Source organism: Mustela lutreola, chromosome 6 (genome assembly GCF_030435805.1).
Source record: "Mustela lutreola isolate mMusLut2 chromosome 6, mMusLut2.pri, whole genome shotgun sequence".
Classification (NCBI taxonomy): Eukaryota; Metazoa; Chordata; class Mammalia; order Carnivora; family Mustelidae; genus Mustela; species Mustela lutreola.
Window position 1 is genome coordinate 10,257,139 of NC_081295.1, and position 26,206 is coordinate 10,283,344.

The 26,206-nt window shown below is 41.4% G+C and overlaps 1 protein-coding gene across 10 annotated transcripts in view; it reads right to left on the reverse strand.

The window, feature by feature from the left end:
• Window positions 1-26,206, reverse strand: part of ARID1B (AT-rich interaction domain 1B) — a 439,398-nt gene that overhangs the window by 175,435 nt on the left and 237,757 nt on the right. For 7 of the 10 annotated variants that reach the window (XM_059176677.1, XM_059176681.1, XM_059176674.1 and 4 more), the window contains exon 5: window positions 210-251. The exons of the other annotated variants lie outside the window; for them this stretch is intronic. In XM_059176677.1, the coding sequence (XP_059032660.1) occupies window positions 210-251 (42 nt within the window). The remainder of the gene's footprint in view (window positions 1-209; window positions 252-26,206) is intronic. 10 annotated transcript variants of the gene reach the window in all.

Sequence of the window (26,206 nt, forward strand, 5' to 3'; positions counted from 1 at the left end):
GTTTCTTATATTCCCGACATCAGAGAAAGAAGGTAAAGGAAATACTACCATAGTCTAATCTGAATGATAACAGAGGGGACATCTTGAACTCTGGAAGATTTCTAGAACCTCTGCATTTGATAATAAAAACAAGTTCTATCTGTTGAGGCTTTCGATCCACTCGGGGGAGCTGAAGAAACCTACCCAAAAAGCTACATCAGACTACACACCTTGAGTCCAAAGGCGGTATCCTCCGAGGTCAAGACTTCAACCTGAAATCATAAGGAAAAAATAATTTAGGCACTCTCAAAAATGTTCTTCGAGTCTAGCCGCAGATGCCAGAGCACAGGCATGGCCTGGAACTAAGAATCTGGAGAAAACTGGTATTCAATTTACGTCAGGCATCAAGAAAGAAAGATCTGGGATTCTCTTCAAGATAAACACAGGTCATTGCCCTGGGTTCCAGATTTAAAACAGGGCGAGCGCCTATCAAATTAATGTGTTTGCCATCATGTCCAAGTGGTGGTGTAAGTTCCTCAAAATGATCTAGAAGTCAGAAGAATCAACTTTCGTAGTTAAATCATGAGATGCTGCATATATGTTGTGATCTTTTATGGACAGTGAGGGGAAAGTTATGCTTCGTAAAGCAATTTCATCATGCTTACGAAGCTGCTAGTAATTTCTTGTCCTGCTCCCATCAGAGTGGGTAGTCCTGAGTCTCTGGAATGTTGCAGAGCAAGAGTGCCTGGAAGCAATACTCAGGAAAAGGCAGGCAGAGTCTAAGCAACAAGTTGTGAAATGATGGCAAAACTTCAAAATTGCTTGTCAGTCTTGTGCATGAGAAGACAGAGCTCATTAACATGAATTTAAAAAGCTGCATGGAACAAGACGTGTATTGATAATTACTGTTTTTTAAACATAATTATTCAGTCTGGTGTGTAGAGCTTTTAACTTTGACTACTACAAAGTACCAATGTATGATGGAAAAGAGCAAGGAAAGAAGGCAACAGAATATGAATATTTTTAAGTGTCTGCAGAAGACAGGGGGCGGGGCACTAATATCAGACTTGCCGGCTACACTGTGCGTTTTCAACCTTTTAAAATCAGGCCTTTGTGGTAGGTGTTTAAGCAGAAGGCACATAGGCCTATCGAATGTATCTTGCTATAAAACAAAATTGGATTCTTCCCTTGAGGGAAGGAAATACAGAAAGGAAGATCATTTCAGGAAGATTGTCATCCAGTACAAAAGTAAAGGGGTCAAAAGAGAAATGAGCAAGAAATTGTATTCTCCAACTGCTTGGCTGAAAGTGAGGCTCCCCCACCACCTGGTACCTGATAGAGACTGGGGCATAAAGCAAGAGAAACACATGATTAGGTATTGGGAAGATGACCAGCCTCACTTTGATGAAAACCATATGTTGCTGATATCAAACGTGAAATGTTGGATCAACTGTAGTACAAAATCATTGTAAGATTCACTGGCAGTATGTCTGTTAACACTTTGATTTCCAAAGCTAATTGTTCGAGTTAGAAGCAAGATCATCTTATAGACTTTGTTGCAGGGTGGGGGAGGGGGAAGCAACAGTTATTGGCAATTTACATGTTTGAATTTCCTAAATCCTGTCTTTCACAACACTAGCTTACTAACCTCAAATAACTTTACACTGAAGACTAACCAACACTGAAGACTCTAGTTAAAGCCATGGACAAACAACAAATTCGCTGAAGCTTAAATACTGTAAACATCCTATGACATTTACTCTTAAATTATATACATAGATCGTATCTGCATATATTAATGTTAGGTACATTCACTCTTTTGATGTGATATTTTAATACACACACACAATTATTTAACAATATATTAGAAGTTTAAATCCGCAAAAACCATTCCCAAGGGAGTTCTGTGCTTGCTTAACATATTATAAAAGTCCAAGTAGCAAGACATTCAAAAGCTAATAGAAATCAATTTAAAGATATGGCTCCGATATATTTGACCACTTGAGATAACAGCGAAACCAAAGTTTTCACGTGGGATTTAGGAACTGTCCATGTGGCTACGTCATTAGACAGACACACAGACAGACCTTGGAGACTGGAGGAAGGAGGTGGGTCTCAAAAGGTGAGCCTCACCCTCCACCCCAGGCTCTAGATCTAGGAAGGCTGAGGAGGTTTGTGATTCCTTAGTATTGACCAATTTCATCAGACCAACCTAAAAAGTGTATTTTGTTTTATTCAAAAGCACTATGGCTTAATACATATGTACTCCAGTTCTACTGAACTGTATTTTATATTTTCTGTTTCTGAAGGATTTCATATTTCAAGTCCAACACAAAAATAGTTCATTTTAAAAACATGAAATTAACTCCAATTTCATAAAAAATGAAGATCAATGTCATACAAAGGTTTTCATGTTGGACCTAAGAACATTTTACCTAAGTTGGAAGGAATCCCCCTCTAGTGGGAGTAAGGGAGTATTTCAACCTTCACATACAATTTTCAGGTAGCAGTCATTAAACTTAACAATCAGCAGAGATCAGCTGAGCTTTTTTCCCTTCATCATCAATTAAATTTAAATCTTTTAAAAAAGATAATCAGTATTTTATATTTCACAAACCTAAAACACCTGTAATTAATTATTTATATATCTAAATTTTATATATATATATATATATATATGCGCACATGCTAGGAGTAGATTTGTATCTATTGGTTGGGATTTTAGTTATTAACCAACCATTACCATCAAATTTAATTTAGCTATAAAACAGTTACAATTGGAAGCTAAAACAGGAATGTACAACTGGAAAAAATTAGTATATTTCAGTGGAAAGACTTAATAATGTACTGGGAAGAGAAAATGCTGATGGTTTACATTGACCTGACTCATTAACAAAGACTTTCTGGATATTTACCACATGCAAGGTATTGTGCTTAATGCTACTGTAAGAGCCAAAAAGTGCTGAATTTTACTCAGGTATGAATACCTGAATGAAATGTACTTAAACAATCATTTAAAAACAAATTCATGGGGTGCCCGGGTGGCTCAGTGGGTTAAAGCCTCTGCCTTTGGCTCAGGTCATGATCTCAAGGTCCTGGGATTGAGCCCCACCCACATCAGGCTCTCCGCTCAGCAGGGAGCCTGCTTCCCTTCCTCTCTCTCTGCCTGCCTCTCTGCCTACTTGTGATCTCTATCAAATAAATAAATAAAATCTTTAAAAAAAATTCATATTCGGAAAGGACCAGATGAGATTATTCACGGTGTCATTTTTCTTTTCAAACTTCGGTTCGGGAAGATTTAAAACCAGCGGTGTTATAAAAACCACCCGGAAGAAAAGGCCACAGGTTTTATGCACTGTAAAATTTGGACACGATACCCAATGTTCTCCCCACACACAGGCTCTAACAAATGCAAAGACCGAGTACCCCGATGAGAAGCCCTACCAGCATCGCCGGAAAGAATTTGTCAGGGGTCCTGAGGGGCAAAGGTGTGAATGGGTGTGGGCAGGCTAGCAAAGGAGAGGCTTCCTAAGTCCAAGAAAAGGCCCTTTCCACTTGATCCTGTTATTTCAAATGATGCCACCGTCAACACTGTAGAACACCATTGCCTAAAAGGATTCCGTCTGTAGAAAACTTTAAAGTCATCTCTTCTCTCCCGTGTAGCCTGCTAAGCCCGACCTCCATCAAAACCAAAGCGAACCAGGGGTGCCTGGGTGGCTCAGTTGGTTAAGCAGCTGCCTTCAGGTCAGGTCATGATCCCAGAGTCCAGGGATGGAGCCCTACTACCCCCCACCCTGCTCAGGAGGAGGCCTGCTTCTCCCTCTCCCTGCAGCCCCTTCCCCCCACCCCTGCTTGTGCATGGGCACGCTCTCTCTGTGTCAAATAAATCAATAAAATCTTTAAAAAACAAAAATCAAAGCAAACCACTCTAACCTCTAATCATTCCATCAAGAAAATCAGGAAAACGTGAATTCACGAATCTGGAAGTGAAAAGTGATTGGACTCTTCTTCCTTGAATCACTTCTGAAGTCCTTTCTAAACTTCACTTCTAAAGCATAGGATACTAATATCCAGCAGCGCTTCCATTAAAATAAAGCTATGCCAAAAGTATGTCCCATTTTAATGAGAAACATTTTTCCTAAAGTCAGGATCACACTGTCACAAAAAGTAAAGTGACAGTGATGGCATATAATCATATATGAAGAATCTTATTCATAATTAAAGGAACGCAAATCCAAGATCCTAACACTATCCTACTTTTCTCACCACCGAGTAACAAGATTAAAAATGTTGATAATTACAACACTGAGAAGGGCATGGGAAATCCCACCATGGCCTTGCGCTCATTATGAGAACGTAAGTTGGAATAGTGTGCAACACAGCAGTATCCATCAAAATGTATATGCACGTGATTAAGTGCTAAGCCAATAATTCTACTGATATCCAAGTGCAAAAATATTTACTAAATTGTTTACGAGAGTTGTTAACAGCAAAGAGCTGAAAACATCCTGCAATCAAACAACTGTCAACAAGGGAGTGTTTAATAAGTCCTCATACAGCCAAGCCATAGAATAAAATACTTCTGATAAAAAGGAGGTAAATCTATGCATGCAGCTGAGACTTCTATGATGTTACATTAAGTGAAAAGAATCAGGACAGTGTGCGCAGTAAGCTAACAATTGTATTTTTTTTTTTTAAAGTGGGGGTGGGTTATATGCTTTATACTTGGACCATTTCTGGGAAGACATGCAAGAGACACATCCATGATTACCTCAAGGGAGAGAAATCATTCACTGTATTTTGTCTTATAACGTTAACAAGATTTTTCGCTATGCACATGTGTTTATTGTTCCATTAAAAGTAGTTAATAAAATAAGTCAATAACATAAAAAATGTCCAGTGTCAATAATAATCACAGAAATGTAAGTAAATGTCATAATCTATTTGCTAGAGAAATATATCTTTATGATCTAATTTATGATCAACTGTTCATAAATTATAAAGTATGTGTACTATGCCATTATTTGAAAAATAATGACAAATAAGAACAAAAATGTACAAAAATTGGGGATGGTTAAATAAAGTGTGGTATTTCATATGCTAGACTGTTACATAATCATAAAAAACTCCCTGTTTGTGAAGTCTTTTACGCTTATAAACACATTAAATTTTTAAAAAGAATTAAAAACAGGAATTTGACATTATAAATATTCACATCTATCCATTTGCTTCCTTCATGCCTTCTAGCTTCTGTGCCATGCGGAAAAATGTCTTCCTCACTCCAGGATTTTTTACATACTCATTCATGTTTTCTTTTAATATGTTTGACTTCCACTTTTTCCATTTAAGTATTTGGCCCATCTGTAATTTATTTTTTTTTTTTTTTAAAGATTTTATTTATTTATTTGACAGACAGAGATTACAAGTAGGCAGAGAGGCAGGCAGAGAGAGAGAGAGGAGGAAGCAGGCTCCCTGCTGAGCGGAGAGCCCGATGCGGGACTCGATCCCAGGACCCTGAGATCATGACCTGAGCCGAAGGCAGCGGCTTAACCCACTGAGCCACCCAGGCGCCCCTGTAATTTATTTTGAAATAACAAGGGGAAGAGGTGACTCAGCTTTAATTTTCCATTTGAATAACTATGTGCAGAATGATCCACTGTTTTCTCCAGTGATCAGAGATACCACATCTTTACCATAATTAAACATTAAAATGATACAAATTTTGCCCCCAGTTCCAGGTAGGGATGGGAAGAGCAAAATTACCTGCGAGGTCTTCAACCTAAAGGGAGACGGAAGTTGAGGGGAGGTGACTGAAAATAGTCACCAAGAACCTGATAGACTTTGCAGTCCCAGTATCTGTCCACGAGTAAATCACTGAGAATTCAGATGCTCTTGAAAAAAATAATTTTTGTCTAGATTGGTGTTTGAGGAATGGAAACACTGTCCTACTTACAAAGATTGCTGTGTCCTGCTTTGGATGGGCCAGAAAGAGCAATATACCATTAAGGAGAAGCAGACGTTAATAAATAAATCGTTTTCTAAAACCATGTCCCCGGATTGATGACAATTTAAATTGCAGGACAAGCCTCTCCCTCGCCGTGTCCCCACCTCTCTCCCTCACATTCCCCACCACAGAGCAGCTAACACGGGTTGCAAGGTTTTATTTTAGCAAGTGAGGAAGTTGTTTTGTCTTTTTATTATTTCTGCTTGTTATTTTTACTGTTACCTTTCAGTATTTTTTTACGTTTTGTAATCCACTGAGAAAATGAACACTAAAAAGAAAAACCATGTAAAACCCTGCCAGTATTCTTCTCTTATTAATTCTCCTCATTCTCCTTATTAGCATGAACGGGCCACATGACAACTCAAGGACACAGCTTGCTGAAACCGCTCAATGTTTGGTTAGCTGGTAAGAGAACACACAGTGATGCCTTCTACTGCTAAATGTTGCGAGTAGAACCACCAGCCTCTGAATGTATTTAAAATTAACTAAAAGCCTGTCTCTAGTTAAGGAGCCAGTAAATATTAATAGCAATGCTAAATTTCACCTCTGCAACCAAAGAACATTTCTACTATACTAAATACAGTGTAGTAAGATTTCAGGACAGGGGTGCCTGGGTGGCTCAGCTGGTTAAAGCCTCTTTCTTCAGCTCAGGTCATGATCCCAAGGCCCTAGGATCGAGCCTGGCATCAGGCTCTCTTCTCAGCAGGGAGCCTGCTTCCTCCTCTCTCTGCCTGCCTCTCTGCCTATTTGCGATCTCTGTCAAATAAATAAATAAATATTTTGGAAAAAAAAAAGATTTCAGGACAGACAGTGGACGTGTTATAATTATGCTCACATCATCTTTTACACTAGGAGGTTAGCTGTGTCTTCATATCCTAGGCTATTACATTTAAAAGAAAGGTTGTCAGCATTAGGGTCAGACTCTTCTTTCTAATTAGGTTCTCTGAATGAGGATACCCTCACTTGACATTCACAGAGCAATCACAAACTCATGATGGCTCCGAGGAACAAAGGCCTTGAGTGTGAATCAAGAGTGTGTAAAAAGAGCCAGCACTAAGCAGTGTGAGCTTACAACCCCTTCCACCAAAAGGTGAAATCTCTTTATTTCCTTACTCCTTTAAGCTGGGCTAGACATGTGATCTGCTCAGATCAACAGAGCACAGTTAAGAATCATACTGTACCAACTCCAAGTCCAAGAATCAAAAGCCAGTGAATGCATACTTCTAATCCCTCTCTGGAAAGTCAACAAGATACCATGTAAACAAGCCCAGGCGAGTCTGTTGGAGGATAAGAGACATATTGGTTCTGCTATCACGTCACCCTCAGACCAGTCCACTCCAAGAAGCAGAGCCACTTAGCTGATCAGGAGCGGACTGAAGGGAGAATGAGCCCAGCAGAAACGAGAACTCAGGCTCAAACAGAACTGTCCAACAGGATAGTGAGTTAAATGGCGGCTGTTCCAAACGCTAAGTTATGGGTTGGTCTGCTGCACAGCAAAAGCCAACACTGTACGACTGGACATCAGGGAACTCTAAGTGTCACAGATCCACTGGCAGAGTTCCAGGCAACAACACTATGATGGTAAAGGCAATTCTAAAAGATCTTGCATATCTACATACTAAGTCCTCCTCCATCTCTAGTCCTATTTGAAATTTTCCAAGACCATAAAATTCTGTCCTAATTCTTCCCTGTGGTCTATAAGCAGGTGAACAGTGGGGCTTCTGCCTGGATCACTGGTCCATAATCCCACCTCTGTCCCTCCGTGCACAGTGTTTCAGCTACACCAGCTTCCTTTCCATTCCTAAAAATGGTTTTGTTTTGTTTTGTTTTTAACCTCAGGGCCTTTGCACTTGCTGCTCCCTCCTCCTGGAACACTCTGTACCAGATCTTCTCATTTTTGGTTCCCTTCACATCACTCCTACCTTCAGTTTAAGTGTTGTATCCTCAGAAAGCCCCTCTTCCTCTCCGCTATAACCTGCTGAAATTTGATTGTTTATCCCTAAAATGTAAACCTCACAAAAGCAGGGACCTTGCTATCTCATTCGCCGTTGTATGTTTTTTACCTAGAGAACGCCTGACAACAGAATAGAAGCTCAGTGAGTGAGTATTTTGTTTTTTTTGTTTTTTTTGTTTTTTTTTAAAGATTTATTTATTTATTTATTTGACAGAGAGAGGAGGAAGCAGGCTCCCCGCTGAGCAGAGAGCCCGATGCGGGACTCGATCCCAGGACTCTGAGATCATGACCTGAGCCGAAGGCAGCGGCCCAACCCACTGAGCCACCCAGGCGTCCCGAGTATTTTGTTTTTTTTTAAGTAAGTAACTGTTGAAGGAATAAATGTATACATGTGAATGGGTTGAAAACTGTAACGCCATCAAAATATAAATATGTTATGAACCCAAATTTGATATAGCTCACTCTGCCATACATGTAGATATAACAAGATTTAAAACACGCTCCAGGGGCGCCTGGGTGGCTCAGTGGGTTGGGCCGCTGCCTTCGGCTCAGGTCATGATCTCATGATCTCAGGGTCCTGGGGTCGAGTCCCACATCGGGCTCTCTGCTCAGCAGGGAGCCTGCTTCCTCCTCTCTCTCTGCCTGCCTCTCTTCCTACCTGTGATCTCTCTCTGTCAAATAAATAAATAAAATCTTTAAAAAAATAAAAAATAAAAAATAAAAAATAAAACACGCTCCACCTCATAAAACTACATGCATTAAAGTCTTATGTATGCACCATTAGGCTGATGATACACATCCTTGCATTACACACTGGTATTATTTTAAAAGTTTTACTATATTTAATAATTACATATATGTATTTGATGCATTTGTCTCTCTAGCCAAGAGTAAATTTTAAATTCCTTTAAAAAAATTTTTTTTTAAATTGATGGCAATGAAGGCCGTCCTTCAAAAGGTTAAGACTCTTTTCTCCCTATTCCTGAATTAAAACATAATGATCCTCTGAACATGGTACTGTACCAAGAAATGACTACAGCAAATATTTTACAAAGACCACATACAGCTCACAGTCATTCCAAATTGAATTGGTAGAAGTCAGTTTCAGCTCCCGATTCAGGCCAGTTGACCACAATACAGCAGGTGGTTACAACTGCCCTGCCCATGCGGCAGGCCATCACTGTGGATACCAAATAGCGTAGATTCTCCTCAAGAACATCAGCCCTTAGCAGGCTTCAGGGTCACCATGCCACGCCCATTCCAGAGATGACCCCCTGGATACAAAGTGCAACAGGAGTTCAAGTATGAGCACGTAGTGACCAACGCATGTGCAGGTCTGGGGGAACTCCGAATGTTACACCCAAAAACCATCACATGTAGAAAAGTTCATCAATTCTATACTTCCAGTGTTTATCAAGAAATACAGGCTGCAGAATCATGAAAAACATAGATCAGTGCATCTATGCATGATTCATTTAGTTCTCCTTATACAACATGTGTGTGCAAATAATGTAAATTCGTGAACAAAACTTTTGAAAACAGATCATACTTCCAATAAAAGCAATGCTTTCATATCCACCCTTAGAACTTTCTATAAATCACATTTTATTAAAGTAGAAGATATATGTACAGTAAAACATGAATTATTCATTACACTATCATTTCTATGTGATGACTTGAAGTATACAGATGAGGCTAACATCTATTTCTTATTAAGATTTTCTGTACTTACTGGGGTACCTGGGTGGCTCAGTGGGTTAAGTGTCCAAATCTTGATTTCAGCTCAGGTCATAAGCTCAGAGTTGTGAGACTGAGCCATGTATTGGGCTCAGCTGAGCATGGAGCCTGCTTAAGATTTTCTTTCCCTCCCTCCTCCTCTTCTCCTCTTACCCTCCCCACAGCTTATTGTATGACACACCCCTTCTGTCCTTCAAAAAAAAAAAGATTTTCTATATTTATTCATAATTTCTAGGAGGTTTGCTGAAGGAATATATAAAAACTACAGGTGTCCAGGCAGTCCAAAAGCTAAAACTTTTAAGCACTAAGTGGTATTTTATCTAAACTTCACAAAAACAGAGGTAACTCTTTTTTATTCTTTTTTTTTTTTTTTAAAGATTTTATTTATTTGACAGAGATCACAAGCAGGCAGAGAGGCAGGGGGTGGATGTGGCGGGGGGATAGGCTCCCTGCCGAGCAGAGAACCCGATACAGGACTCGATCTCAGGACCCTGAGACCATGACCTGAGCCGAAGGCAGAGGCTTTAACCCACTGAGCCATCCAGGTGCCCCATAAATTGAGATAATTCTATTATCTCATCGCCCACTATATCATATTCATTGTGAACTATCATAATTCAACACCATTTTAAGCAACACCTCCTTGTTTACCCAAGTATCTACTCAATCATATATAAATTGATATAAAATGTAACACATTTACTATACTACATAAATTTACTGCACTACAGTTTGATAAATTCAAATGCTCTAAAACCAAGCCAATAATATTAACTTTTTTTTCTAATTTTAAATACATTTCATAATGAGGAAAATTTTTATCTTAAAAATAACTAGAGGGGCACCTGGGTGACTCAGTCAGTTAAGCAGCTGCCTTCAAGTCAAGTCATGATCCCAGTGTCCTGGGATCAAGTCCTGCATCAGGCTCCCTGCTCAGCCTGGAGCCTGCTTCTCCCTCTTCCCCTGCTTGTGCTTTATCTCCCTCTCTCAAAAAAATAAGTAAAATCTTAAAAAAAAAAAAAAAAAAAAAAAAACTAGATTAACCTACTAAGGTAATAACACTGAAAACTCGGATGAATTACTATTGACCATACTTAACCCCCTTTCCCAATCCTACCTATCATCAAGGCTGGCTCAGAAAAGCAAGTTGAAGCTTATTATAGAATCAGTTTGCAAAAGATGTTCTACAGACGGGCTGTGCAGACCCACAGATAAAGGCCCAGGGGAAAGCGTCTCAGTGTATCTAAGGGTAGGGAATACAATAAAGATGATTTAAAATGATTAGATTACAATGAAAAGGTATTTTAAAAACAAAAATATTTTTAGATCAACAAATTAAAACTTCTATTGCTGCCCTAAATAGCTGTTTATACATTATTAATTTGAGTAGGAGTCACTGGGTTCTTTTTCTGCTACCCTCTGTGCGGTCCACGTGTCCCCGACCAATCCCCCAACGCCCTGCCGCCACCTCCTCTCCTCCACTGCCCAGGTTTGCATGAAAAAAAAAAAAAAAGGGGGTAGTTGTAAAAACCTTCTTTCTTACTGTAAAATTCCTCTACCAAAATATACATTGTGTTTCGAATACAGTGTTTTCGAAACACTGGAACAACAACAATCTAATTTTTATTACCGTGTATCTTTAATGCCTTTCAAAGTTTAAATTAAGTTGTTTAGGGCTATCTTGATGGTCAAGTTGGAACTGAGAGGCAACTTAATAAAGAGAGGAAGAACCCAAGGTTAGTTATACTTAAGTTTCACCATAAAGCTTCACCTTTTGCTTTAAATCTTACTCTTGTTTTGGATGGGGCTTATTTTGCAGAATCTACTGATTAAATTAGGTAGGCAAGTTAACTGTAAAACTGAGAAAGAAGTCTCTAGGGAAGCCAACCGGTTTTCAATTCTTTTCATAGTTCTGTAAAGTGGTATTCGTCCAAACAAGCTAGCCTAAACTGCCCCCCACCAAGCATGTCACCTCCTTTGTCCCCTCACAGGAGCTGTTCCAAGCAGCCTTATCTGCTGAGGGCAACAAGAACACAACTTCTAAGCCAAGAGTGTAAGTATATGAAGGAAACTGAGGCTAGTACAGGAAGTTCTGGAAGGGGCAAATTAAGAAAAAAGAGTTGAAGTTTTCAAGGCAAGTAACTGTCACAGACCACTGTTTGACTCTGCCCCCTCTTCCTCTCTCCAAAACAAATATATCTTCTTTAAAAAAAAAAAAAAAAAAAAAAACAACTGTACAAGAAAAAGAGGAAGCCTTCAAAAATAGGTACTGGTTGTGTGAAAATGTTTTGCTACTGGGTTCATTTTAATGCCTTTTTTACTTCAAAATTGTACAATTATTAACCTTTCAGAATGAACATAAAGGCCTCATCTCTAAAGAATGTTGAGTCTTCAACAGTCACAAAATATTGATAATTCAAGAGATGGGACACGTTAGTACAGAACAAAGTCAGGGAGAACGTTATGAACACTCCTCTGCTCACTGGAGAACCGGGGTCTGAGGACAAGGGAGCCCCAGGTCCGGCCGGAAGAGCGAACAGAGCTGAAAATCGCCACAGCTGTGGTCCAAAGACGGGCCGGGCCCGGAGAGGAGGGCACCACACCGGTGACACTCACCTGTAACCGCTTTAAGACAAGCTGCCTCCTGTCAAGAGGCATGTATTGACATAAAACGGTAAAGTCACTCTCTGAAATCCTAGTGATGTGGTGACAGGGCTTCCCTGAAGAAGAAACGACAGAGGAAGAAGTCTCAGATTCTACCGTAGAGAACAGTCTTAAATGGCCACAAAAAAAAAGAGAGTAATTCGTAAAGAAACATGGGGCTCGACCTAACCATGGCAAAATAATAGAGCCACTCTGGAAAAGAGTTTGGCAGAGAAGACAAAAGTGACCTTATCACATGATCCAGAAATCCCACTTCTGGGTGTCTACCTGAGAGAAAGGGAAACATGTTCACGTGGAAGCTTCCATGAGAATATTTATTGAGGCTTTATTCATAATTGTCAAAATCTACAAGCAGTGCAAATGTCTATCAATTAGCGAAGTGATAAACAAAACTACAGACCACACGCACACAATGGAAAACTGTTCACCACTAAAAAAAGAAATTAACTGAACACGAATGAATGTCAGAAGTGTTATGCAAAGTCAAAGAGGTTATCAAAAGGTTATCAACTGTATGATTCAAAAGGTTATCAACTGTATGATTTCGTTTCTGTAACGTTTCAGAAAAGGCAAATCTACAGGGAAAAAAAACAGATCAGTGGTTGCCTGGAGTTGGGTATGATGGAGGGAGGGCATGAGTAGGAAGGGGCAAGGGAAACTTTCTGGGGTAATCAAAATGTTCTATTATAACTATTTTCAGATTCTATAAGAATACTTTTCTTACATGTCATCTTGTTTCACATTTCACAATGTAGTAATTCACAGTACTCAGAAAATGTTACCTTTCTACAGATAAAAATTGAAATAATACTCCACAGTTTCTTATCCTCAAAATGCCTTTGGTTTTCATCGTATAGTACACATTTTGGTTTTGATTTGTTTTAATAAAGTGTTCTAGATCACAGAATTGAACTTTTCAGTGGATAATTTCTAGAGATTTCTGCCTGATTTGGGAATTGCCAGATTTTTTTTCTTCGGGGGTAGGGAGTTTAGGTTTTCTGAAATGTTTTCGTCAGACAGAAACTACTGCAAGTTGTTTCGTCAAGTTAGAAAAAGAATCATGTCTCTAATAAAAATATGTTGTTATTCAATAGCGTGGCCTAAAAATTTGAACTCCCCAACATGGAAATCAGCAAATTAACTTAAAATAAAAACTATAGTCAAGACTAAAGCTAAAGTAGTATGTACAAGTTCAGACAAGAAAATATTATACAACCTTCAGACCGTGAAGCATGATACTTCCCTCTTCATAATTGTACCTTTTAGCTCAGAAATCTTGAAGTTCAGTTTTCAAAACTGAAATCTTAAAAAAAAAAAAAACAAACTCTTTTAGCTCAGAAATGCTTTTAGCTCAGAAATCATGAAGTTCAGTTTTTAAAACTGAAATCTTAAAAAAAAACTCTTAAAGGACCACATATTTACATTTGTTTGGTAAGTCAGCCCCACTAACTCCAGGAGAGTTCCTGAACTTATACCAAGAAACTATTTTCTACCTAAAAAGTAGCAAAAGCTTGAAATACAGTTCCAAGATTGAAAAGCTGAATTTTTAATGTGTAAAACATGTGTTCTCGGCAGGTTCTTTCAACATTTTTTATTAAGTAGTCTCTGTCTTGTTCATACAAGCTCTTCATAGGCTTTTGAACCAAAATGAGGTTTCTGAAATAACCAATGCACAACCAAACTTGAAAAGAAACTAGTTACTTAACTAGTTTTCTTTATGCCATGTTTCATTCATTTGTGTCACGTTTTAACGGAAAGTTTATAAACAGTTTTGGCCAAGGATTTCCGTGCATTTAAGTTTTGTCTAGACCAGTGGTTCTCAACCAGAATCAACTGCGTGCGCTCCCTCCCCCCTCAATCTAGGGGAGGTCAACAACGTCCAGAGACAGTCTGGGTCATCAGAACTGGGGTGGGGTTTGCTCCTCGTGTCTGTTGGGTAAATACCACAATCAGTGCACAGAATGGACTTTTCACTACAATACATTATCAGGTCCCAAATGTCAACGGTGCCAGGTTAAGAAGACCTGGTCTAGACAAGGAAAATTACAGCTACTAATGATTAAATGCATTAAGAACAGAAAGATCTTGAATCAAATCTTTTCAGCAGTGTTTGGGATGAACATTACCTCAGTTGCTGAAACAGTTAAACTGCATTATCATTGTGTTCACAGTAGAAGGGCCACAGAGAGGAACTTCAACAAAGCCAAGTACCGCTTAAGTAAAATGTAAAACAAATTTTTCTTCCAGAAAGCAGCTCTAGAGTTCAGTGACAGGCAGATAAAACTACTCATACGAAATGTGAGCTCAATGTCATATTTCACTTTTTTAAACCGGGAGAGTTGTTACCGATTATGATTAACAGAAATTCACTATTTTTTTTTTAAAGATTTTATTTATTTGACAGAGAGAGATCACAAGTAGGCAGAAAGGGAGGCAGAGAGAGAGAGAGAGGAGGAAGCAGGCTCCCTGCTGAGCAGAGAGCCCAATGCCCGACTCGATCCCAGGACCCTGAGACCATGACCTGAGCCGAAGGCAGCGGCCTAACCCACTGAGCTACCCAGACGCCCCAGAAATTCACTATTTTAAAAAAGAGGAAATGGGTAAAAGTTAAAAGTAAAAATAATAACCTCTGAGATAACTAACTCTCGTTAACGTGTGTACATGCGTGCACGTGCTTGTCTGCATATGTGTATTTTAGTCCTATCTATATCTGAAAGTAAAATGGGTCCAATCAGACATTTGCTTAAAATCTCACTTAAATTATTTACTTCAAGAGTCCCTTTGACAGCCGTGGGGAGGATGGATACAGGAATCTCATACTCAACTAGGGTATCAGGCCGGCAAAGTTTGACCTTAGAATTTTGCTGTAAACCAGGAAAATGCCTAGAGCAAATAGAAACTGCAATTGAGGACACCGAGTATCAGTGACTATCCAAATAGGTGCATCTTTTGTGCTAAAGCTTAACTGGGTTACGATTTTTAAAATCCAAGACCTTCCAGGTAACATCACAATGGTAAATCCTAAGTAAAGCTTGATGTAGCTATTCAGATGTATTTTCACCAACGGAGTTGGGGGACTGTCAATTACTTGTAGAAGTACAAGGGAGGATGACAGCCGAAATTGGTTTTGATTCAGTGAATGTTGTACCGTTTTCAAATTGCACCAGCTCATGTGAAAGAGTTTGTCCTGTTTTCTTTTCCAATTTTAGGTATCATTTCCAAGATATATAGAAAATCAAGCCGTTCCATTAATTCAATACAAAGCTAAGGAGGTAAACATTGTCAACCCCAAACTCACACACCTAAATCAATTTAACCACTATTACACAAGATTGTAGTAGCCTAAAACCTTTTAAAAAGAGCCACTGATCTTATCTTACAGATGGCTCCCAACCAGGGTTTACCCTAACAGGGCATTCCCTCTCCCAGCTCACTATAATGTGAGGAGGGGTGGGGATTACAACATTCTATCTGGGTATGTGACTCCCCTCTTGCAACAAAACACTCAAAAGAATTTTGGATTTAGTTTAATTTAAAACTGAACTGGCAAGTGTCATAAGTGAGCAACAATTTGATCAAGGTTAGAAATGACCCTGAAACAACCTATTTTTTTAAAAATTACATCTCTTGTTTGTATACACAAGTGAAAATATGATGCATATTCTCCTATACCACTTTGTAAGACACAAAAGCAGAGAACTTTAATCAGAACTACTGAAACCCATTTCTCTTATAATCACTTCTTAGTTTATCAAACCAATTTCTCTTATAATCACTTCTTAGTTTATCAATATTGATGTAGAGGCAGACCTCAAAACTGTATTCTCATAATAAATCATCAATTTAAAATTCAAGAGTCCCCAAATTAAATCGTGCTAACTTTAAAGATAAAACTGCCAGTTATTTTACAGCAGAAGATAATGGAACTAGCAGCGAATTGGGGCCCCTGGGTGGCTCATTGGATTGAGCAGCTGACTCTTGATTTCCAATGGGTTCATGGGATCCATCCCATAGGGGCTCTCTATGAGCTTGGGAGTCTCCCTCTCCTCTGCACCCTCCCACCAAGCTTGCTCTCTCAAGTGTATAAAAACAAAAAACAAAACAACAACAAAAAACACCACACAAAAACAATAAACAAACAAACCCCAAAAACAAAAAACCAAAACCCACCAATAGCAGAGAATTGCAAGTCAGGAAAAGCAAGCCTTGGCAAAACCACAGGTGACTCCCAAGAAAAAAGAAGAGGAACATTCTTCTATAAAGGAAAGCAGGAAGCTGGGAGGGCTATTACAAACAAAAAGTGAACTGTTGGGAGGTTTAGTGGCTTCTCACTGAGTTAGGACAGTCTCTCATAGGCTAAGCTGTTGCTGTGAGAGGAGAAAACCTTTTTCATGCTGGTTAGTGAAGTCCTAGCTAAAGTGGCATGGATTTGCAAGGTATGCCTTTGGGGTAATCAGTTGATCTGAAGTGGTGGGCAGCACTCCCCGACTAGCCTGTGGATTCCATTTTTAAAGGGGGTTCCTTTCCTTTATTTTCAGTTAATTTTGAGTATGACCGAGAGAGAGCATAACTCCCGCTACCAAAGAGCAAGCTGCTTATGTAAGTGGTTATCAACAAAGTAAACAGACTTTAAAAATTATATACTCCATTGAGTGGAATAAAAAAGTTTACAAACCAAGTGGCCATCACTACTTACTAGTTGAATTAAATGCAAGTCTTAATCTACTACAGTTTTACGTACAGTTTTCATCTAGCTTAGCTGAAAATATTAAAGGTGCCCAGACTGCAATATTTGCCTTAAAACTCCTACAGAAAGTGATCAATGAGAAGATCTAATGAATGACGTCTGAGTCTCTACCAGAGAAAGGTTGAAAAGCACATAGGCAATATTCCGAAATTATTTCTAAGAGTTTCATTAAAAAAGGAAAACACAGGCGGGCGACAAAATTTGACAAACTTGGACTTTTCTCAGCTTTTTCAAGAACGGTGTGGGCAGGTCTTCCCGCCAAGGAAGGTCGACGCGCGTGTACTTCGCTCCAGATTGTTACACAAACGGCTGTTTCAGCCGCTCCAGACTCGGCCAGTATGGCTCCCGGCCGCTGAGCCCAACCTTCGGGGCCCGGCAGCGCCCTCGCAGGCTTCGGCCTCAGGCTCCACCTGCCTGCCGACCCCGCCCCTCGCCCTCCAGCACGGAGCCCCGCCCTGCGTTTGGAGTCCGGGCTCCGAGCCGACCCCACCGCTACGCTGCAACTCCGCCCCTCACCCGCTGGCCCCGCCCTATTTTTGCCCCCTCGGGTCTGAACTCGGGCCTCGCCCCAGCCAGGAAACCCTGGCTCCTCGCTCAGAAGGGCCGGTCCCACCCAGGCTTTGGCGGCTCGGGCCCCGCTCCGCCCCCGCCCGCAGGCCCCGCCCCCCGCCAGCTGGCACGTGACACACCCTGGTTGGTGGCCAGGCCCCGGAGCTCCCACTCCGCCCCGGCAGCCAGCCTCGCCCCTGCTCTGCGGCCCCACCCCACGCTGAGAGGCCTGGCCTCCGCGCCGGCCCTGCCTCCTTCCTCCGCGGCCCTCTGTGCTTTTCCACTACCAAGCATTTGTTGTAACTGCGCAAACGAGTCGCACGCTCCTCCGGCCCGGGAAGTCGGGAGGCGGTGTTTCTCTGGGGGCAGCGGGGGAGGAGTGGGCAGAGAGAGGCACCCAAGGAAGTAGGGAAATCAAGGCACGCGGTCTTGGCAAGCCCCACGGGAGGAAGGGAAGGGGCAAGTGAGGCAACCGAGGGTAGAACTGGCTAGAAACGGCACAGGACAAGCGTTCTCCGCCGTCGCCCGTCCAGCGCGGTGTTTCACGTAACTGTCGGGCCGCGTCAGCAGAAACTTTACAAAGCCGCGTCTGACAGAGCGCTCGGCGCCGCCTCGCTAGGTGCCCGCTTCCGGCTGGCAGGGAGCTGCCCGGGCGGCTGCCCGGGCGCCGCAGGCCGGAGAGAAAGGGCCAGGGGCCTTCCAGCTCAGGGAAAATGGCCACGGGCGCGCGGCGGCGGCGGCGGCGGCGGTTCCGGGGGAAAGGGCGGGGCGGCCCGTCGGGCCCAGAGACACCCCCACGCCCAGCTGTCCGCCGCCCGCCTCCGCGCCGCGGGAGGAGCCGGGCCGGGGGCGGGGCGAGGGCCGCCTGCCGGGAAACCTGGAGCGCGGGCGGAGGGCGGCGCGGAGCGGTGCCTGCTGGGAGCCGGCCTCGCCTGAGCTTTGTTGCACAACCTCGGCCCGCGCCGCCCGGGCCGCTCCTGCGCCGCGGCCTCGGGGCGGCAGCGCGGTGGTGACGCCCGGTGCCACCCCGGCTCGAAGGCACCGGGAATTTCTGAACTTGCTTCATCATTCACCTGCCACCGCCCCTCCCCCCCCCCGGCTTCTATGTTACCCCTTCTTCCTGCAGCGCCGGCTCCGGCAGCGCCGAATCAGACCCGGGATGTGTGCGCTGTTGGCGCGGCTGAGGGAAACCAACGCGGGACTGTAGTTAATGTGCAGGAAAGGAAAAGTACTCTTAGGGCCGGTGCCTAGAAACGCGTCCCCTCCCCTTCAAACCGTCTACAAAGCTCGTCTCTGGCAACAAATAAAAATAGATAAAACTCTTCGGGTAGCGAATGATTAAGTCAGACGCTGACAGCCGGGCAGGAAGGGAAGAGCAGCAGGAGAGCCACAGGCCAGGGCCGCGGAGCGACGAGAGGGCCCCGGCGCGAGGCAGGGGCGCGAGGCAGGGGCCCCGAAGCGAGGGGACGGCGCGCTCCGCACTGGCCCGCGGGCGGCCGCTTCTGAAAGATCGTCTTCAAGTCTCCGAGGGCAGATATTGAAAGTTTTGGTTTTTCCAAAATGCGTATCCAAATGTGTTCATGATCAAATTCAGCAAACGCAACATTCTGTCACCCACTGAGGTTATATATAATTTATAGCCACAAATACCAGATTATTTCTTTTTTGGAGAAAAGGAATCAAGTAGATTCATAAAAGAAAGCACAGACACTAAGAAAATAACTTCCTGAGTTACACACAAGAGTTATGTGGAGGGAGGTAACAATGGTTTGAGGAAAACTAAGAAAAATCAGAGAAAAATAATTTGGAGGAAACACTTAAAACACTACTAGGCAATATTTCGAATCTCTAGATGAATAAGAGAAATGACTAAAATTAGGCTTCATTGCTGTTTATAGGAAACCATTTCTCATTCAACTCTACCTACTGTTTACAGTACCAACAAGACCAGTGACAGAAAAACATCATGATGGTGTATATACTAAGAACTCAAAAATTTACAAACCCTTAGTCAAATTTTAAAGTTTGGATTTTTTAAAGAGGTGCTTATTAAATTTATCTTATTTAAACATCTTACTTTTAAGGTACCGATACACAATTACATGGCTAGATAACATTTTTCAATAGAAAGGTTTGCCCACGTACCTTTTACTTTTTAACTTTAAATTAAATCCCTTATGAATTTCTGAACTAGCACCAGGCTGTTAGAAAGTAATGTATATTAAACGATAGTATTTATAAGGTTAAAAAGCAAGAATAAAGAGAACTACCCAAGTCCGAATTGGTCAATTCATCAGTGAGGAAATACTCAAAAGTTATTTATACTCCCATTTATCCCATTTATTTTCTGAATATTACTAATTATCATAACAACATGCTTTACTAAATGGTTTTCAATCTTACTGCAAAGCTTTTTAAAACCTCAGAGTTATTTCCTTAAGAGCAAATTTTTCTTGTTTTATAAGCACTATCCCTCTCTCCTGAAATTACCTACATTCTCCTCCTATCTCTCTTACAGCTATTTTTTGGTCTTTTGCTGCTTTACAGTCCTCCAAATTGTGCCAACTGGTTGGTTGGCAGGTAGGCAGTTATTTCTATATGTGCTCATGCACCCAAGTCAAGAGGAAAAGGCAGGGAAATAAAAAACACTTAAGGGATCTAATGACATGCTAAGATGCTCTAGTTCAAGAAAGATAATGGCCGTATGTGAGAGGAGTCAGGATGACACCCTCATTTTCAACTTGGTGGGCTGAATAGCAGCATGGTTATGTCATTACTAGCAACTAGAGATTGGTTTGGGGCTCTTTACTCTGGTATGCTTGTGGCATACCGGCGGAGGAGACAGCCAGCTGGCAAGAGGAAGTACAGGTCACAGGACCTCTACTCAAGACTGCACACCATGGAGCCACAGGCAAGGAGAAGATAGTTGGGTTCATAGGGGTGGATGCCTGAGCTTTTAAGAGAAAAGCATGCAGAATGAGATGAGAACAAACCCTCAAACAGAACCTTCAGTGAGCACGGAGATGTAAAGGACACAGTTCCTCCTTCCTTTGCTGGAAGCAACAGCCAACTAAGTTAGAAATACCAGGACTTCAGAATTGCTATTCCGCCTTATCCAGGGAGAAACAGAAATTAAGAGCTTGGACACAGTAAGACTACCTGGGCCTGAATCTGACTCCGAGCAATGGCTTTGTATTCTAGGGCGAGTTTCTTAGTATCCCTGTGCCTCAGGTTCCTCAGGTATAAAGCAAGAAGAGTAAGGACAGCAAGTGGTTGTTAGGAGAGTTAAACAGCAGTTATCATCATCTAGTCACTCCCCAAATCCGGTTTTTCGGTTTTTCGTATCCATCCAAGCCTTTATTCCTGTTAGCACTACCTTAGGAGAGGGCCTTGTCTCTCCTTTTAAAACCCAGAATTCTGTGAAACTGGTTTCCTTGACACCAGGCTCTTTCCCACCCATTATCTTTCTAAGTGCTTGTCTTTGTCTTCAGCAAACACAGATTTGAATGTTACTCTGCTCAAAATCCTTCAGCATATCTGAACTGGGTGCAGACTCCCTACCTTGGGAGAAGGGGCCCTGGGGAGTCTGTTTCTCATCTGCCACACGGTTTCATCTCCCTGCACTCATTCCTTTAATCACCCTCTTTGGTGACTTGTGTGCTGAACCTATTTTTTTTCAGGCCTTTATTCATATTGAGCCCTTCACTTTCCCTCTAATTTTGCCCTTTTGAAATCCCATGCTTCCTTCCAAAAAGACTTTTTTGATCCCTTCACTTCAACAGACTTTACTGCACTTTGTAAACTACTGGATTGAATTGATTTAATCATGTTATGTAACCATATACATGTCTATTTTCCTCTTAGATCCCTGAAAACAGGGTCCATCCATTCTGCATTTATGTGTATTATCCAACACGTAAACCCCTAGAAAGTGTGCTACACAGAGTAGGTACTAAATCATAGAAACTTGAGAGAGGATGGAAATCAAACATTATCACACACCAGCAATACAAATCCTTAGATATTATAAGTAGGAGTAAGGTTAAGACCCAAAGATTCTCTTTCTCATATGTATATAAGGAATCCTTAAATAGCTGTATTTGAATAAGTATCTTCAGGAAGTGGAGGATTTTCTTTATCATCATAAAAAAGAGGTGGGCAGTTTTTTTTTTTTTAATTACAACTTATTTTTGAGCACTTTCCCCTCCTAATACAGTCAGTTTCCACGTTAGAAAATATTTAGGCTCTTAGACATTTGTACCACACAGAAGTTGCTGGGCTATGTTTACTTTGAACTTCAAAGCACCATCTGAGAAGGTGAAGCATTCTACATGAGAGATCCTCTTATGGACTGTCCTTGGTCAGATTGACAGTGCTTTGCTTCCAGATGAATGAGGTCCGGTCTCAGGAGAGAGACCAAAAAAAGGATAAGCAATCATCTAGAAGAACATGAATTTTTATTTTATTGGAATTCCACTAGCTCATTCCTAAAAAAAAAAAAAAAAAGTGCTAACCAATTAATTACTTTATTAAATTGGCTACTTAAAATCCACTTTGGAACAAGGTAGAAAGTAAAAATATGTTTCATAAAATCCAATAGTCATTTTTATAGAAATTATAGCCAAAACAAACAGAGAACATCTTGCATTGGTCCCCAACAGATGTTATACTGGTTGCAAGTATTACTTCTGAGTAGCTCAATAAATGTGAATTATTTCCCCAATCTGCCCTTCGCAAAATTCTCTGTAATCAACAAAGATGGATTTAAAAATTACCAGAACTGTTGCTGGATTGCCAGAGGCTTCCGCACTGGGCAGTGACATTAGAAACAAGAGTAACCAATCAGTAACAAATCCACAAGCAGGGACAACTCATTTGGGGTATGTTGTGGGAAGGGGTTGTTTTCAGTGTAGCTTTGTCTACAGCAGTGCTGTCCGAAAGAAACATAATGCAACCACATATGTAATTTAGAATTTTCTAGTACCTACATTAAGAAAAGCAAAAGTAAAACGGCGAAATTAAGAAGATATTTTCTCAGACCCCAAATACCCCAAATACTATCATTTCAACATGTACTCAATATAAAAATGAATGAGATATTTCACCTTTCTTAATGCTATGTCTTCAAAATCCAATGTGTATTTTATAGTTGCAGCGTATCTCAATGTGGACTAGCCACAGTTCAGCTCAACACCCATATCAGATAGGTCAAGATATGTTGGTGGTGAAGGCTGGAGAAGACTGGAGATTGGGTCATGTAGTTTAAATTATACTGAGGAGGCCTTTTTAACTAAAGATACCACTGCATAAAGGGTATCCGTGATTACGGATATAAAAGTAAAGTACAAAGCATTAAAAGAAGATCTATAAAGATTAACCTTGTAATGGTTCTAATAAAGCAAAAAATTGCAGCCACCTGCACAAGTGCACAAATTAGTCACATGTCTTGTGAGAGACAGAAAGGAAAGAACCATTTCTACAGACCCTTCCCGGGACCACACTGGGAACTGTGACTAGTTGTGAGAAGTCTCCAGTGGAGATCTTTTACAGCTCTAGAAAAGGGCTCTGATCATTCTGAGACAATCTTCCCTATTTTAAAGGCAGTGAAGCAGCAGCGACCTCACTGGAACCTTGCCTTCCTTCGGGGAGGGTGGCTGGAGCTGCATGTAGCGGTTGGGCAGAGTAATGCTGTGACGGGCACAGGGACGGTGGACCCAATCCTACAATTTTATTCCCATGCCAGGGATGAAAGCCCCAAAAGGAAGACAGAAGGGCAGCAATGACAGTGTGAGAGAGTGGACACCCGCTACACCGCAAATCAGGACACGCACCTACTTCCGGAGAAACAGGCTGTTGAGGTGTTCGCTTCTACTGAGTGGGTCACCTTTCAAATAAATCCAATCAGCTCCAGAAATATCAATGTAAAAACATTACCTTCTTCATCGAGCTATCACGGACACTCATCACTTTACCTGAACAATCCCACCCACTCCTATGGCTTCAGGAAGCAAATATTTCAAATGCATCCTAAGGTTTTATCTTCATCTCCTCTCCAGGAGCCCCAGGACTGACCAGGCTTCTCTGAACGCATATACCGAACAATCTCATAAAGATGTTCCCTCAAAAACCTTGAATTTAACAAGCCAAAACCTAAAATAAATTTCTCTTATCATCCCACCGATTCAAACCAGCTTCTGTGTTCTCTTTGTTCAGCTGATGACAAACTGTCTGCCTGAGCCTAAAACTTCGGAATTTACCCACGCCGCCGGCCACTGTTCCCACCAGGAATCATAACGCCGTCTTCCCTTCTGCTTCAATTTCTGCTCTTGTCACCTCTTTACTCTTCACAGTACAGCTGAAACTTAACTCACCAAACATTGCCGAAGGACCTACTGTGTGTCACGCATTGTGTGAAATACGCTGGGTATGAAAGATGCGTGTGGTACCCACGTTACCTCCTCTTCCCTGTAACTCAGGTCAGCCAACTCTTCCTCAACACACTGAATGATACTGATCTGGTTCTTTGTTTCCTACCTTAGCCTGGAAGTTCCTAGGAGATAGAGACTGATGTGTTCAGCTATACCTTTTTTTATCCTGGCGTAATACAGGGACAGCACAGTATTTAGTACACAGAAGGCAATCGATAAACTCTGCTGAATAAAGAAACGTACATTTGGCTTCAGTTTACAAAGGAAACTTAACTCTTCCATTGGTGATGCTATCTAAAGGTTTATAATTAACTAAAACCTAATCTCTTCTTCAGTTTTAGAATTCAGATGATCTTCCTTCTATCAAAAAGCTGTTTAAATCAGTGGAGTTGATATTATCATCCCACTTTGCATTACACAAGGTAATGGTCAGAAATCCAGAAATTTTCATGTGAAGTTTTTACATCTATACAGCCAAGTACATGTACTGGTAAGATGGGGGGGGGGGATGCTTATTTCCATAGCAATGCAATTACAAATAAGTCTTCACCCACGTTAAGTACAGAAAGACCATATCTTCCGACCTTTAATCTCACAGGACCCAAGTTACTAGTGATTCATAGCATATCTCTCCTCAGTTTACAACTCACACAGCAGCTAATTTACTAACTACAGCATCAGAGTGCTTTGAAAGACTTGAAACTGAGTTTGCCTAACTTACCCTGGGAGGAAATTTCATGAGAGGATATTAGATTAGCTCACAGAGTAGGTTGTGGAGAACGAGGATTAGAAAACAAGTAAGAGACAAGTGAGAGCAGTCAACAAATAATTTGCCCAGAATGTCACCCCCAGCATTTCTAATAATTGACACACAATGCTTCCAATATGTGTAGACTGCTGACTTCTGTATGGCTTCCTCAAGCAACAGTGGCTTCTAGATCTTTAAATTCTCTCTTCTAGCTTATAGATGGCTGCCTTCTCTCTCTACCCTCCCTCCCCTCTTCTCTGTGCTCAAGCTAAGAGGGCTCTCTGGTGTTCTTTCCTCTTCTTAAAAGGATATAAACTCTAACAGATTAGAGCCCTTCCTTTATGGCCTTGTACAATTTCAGTTCCCTCCCTAAAGGGTCTATCTCCCAATAGAGTCACATCAGGAGTAAGAGCTTAAATGTGTGAATTTTGGGAAAAGCAATTCATTCTTTAACACCAGCCATCTATAGAGGACCCCTTACCACTTCATGTCTGTTTACCCCCTTAAGCCTGATTTCCTTATGATAAAAGACTATATTCTCTATATCTTTGTTATACATTACATGTGGTCACAAAAATGCTTCCACGTTTCCACTGACACATGGGATTTCTTTCCCCTCCCTTTTAATTTGGGCAGATGCTGGAATGATTTGGACCAACAGATTAGAGTGGAGGTAACATTGTTGCAGGTTCCAGGTGGAGGCCTCAAGAAACCAGCAACTTCTGGGGTCCCTGAGTGCACAGCTGGTTAAGCACAGGACTCTTGATCTCAGCTCAGGTCTTGAGCTCAGGGTGGTGAGTTCAGGCCCAGGACTGGGCCCCACACTCGGTGTGGAGACTACTTTAAAAAAATAAATAAATAAATAAAATAAAGAAGGAAAGAAAAGCTTCCCCTTCCAATCTTTTATAACAATTCCTTTTGTATCCAAGCCTTCACAATTCATGGAAGCCCAAGGATAAGCCAATATTAATATTAAGAAAGCACCACGGAAGAACCCACATGGGGAGAAATCTCAGCCGCCCGCTCTCCGCTCTGACTGCTTTCAGGAGACAGCAGGCAGCAACCTGCCAGTCAGGTAAGTGCATCATCTTGGAAATGAGGCCTTCAGCCTGGCTGATACCATGCAGAGAAGAGTAATGTTACCCTGGATGAAAATCACGAACATACCGTTCTTTGTAAAGCCACGAAGTTATGGGGGGGCCTTGCTACCAATAGGGAACTCTCTGCCCACTGTGCTCAGGTTCTCTGTGCTCATGAAAACAGCGTCTGAAGCATTCTGAAGTTAACATCTAATGTATAAAGGAATAATGAACACATCGGGTTCCACACAAGAGGAAATGAATGTTAAAGGAGTGTTTGTTTGTTTGTTTGTTTTTTATAAACTTATATTTTTATC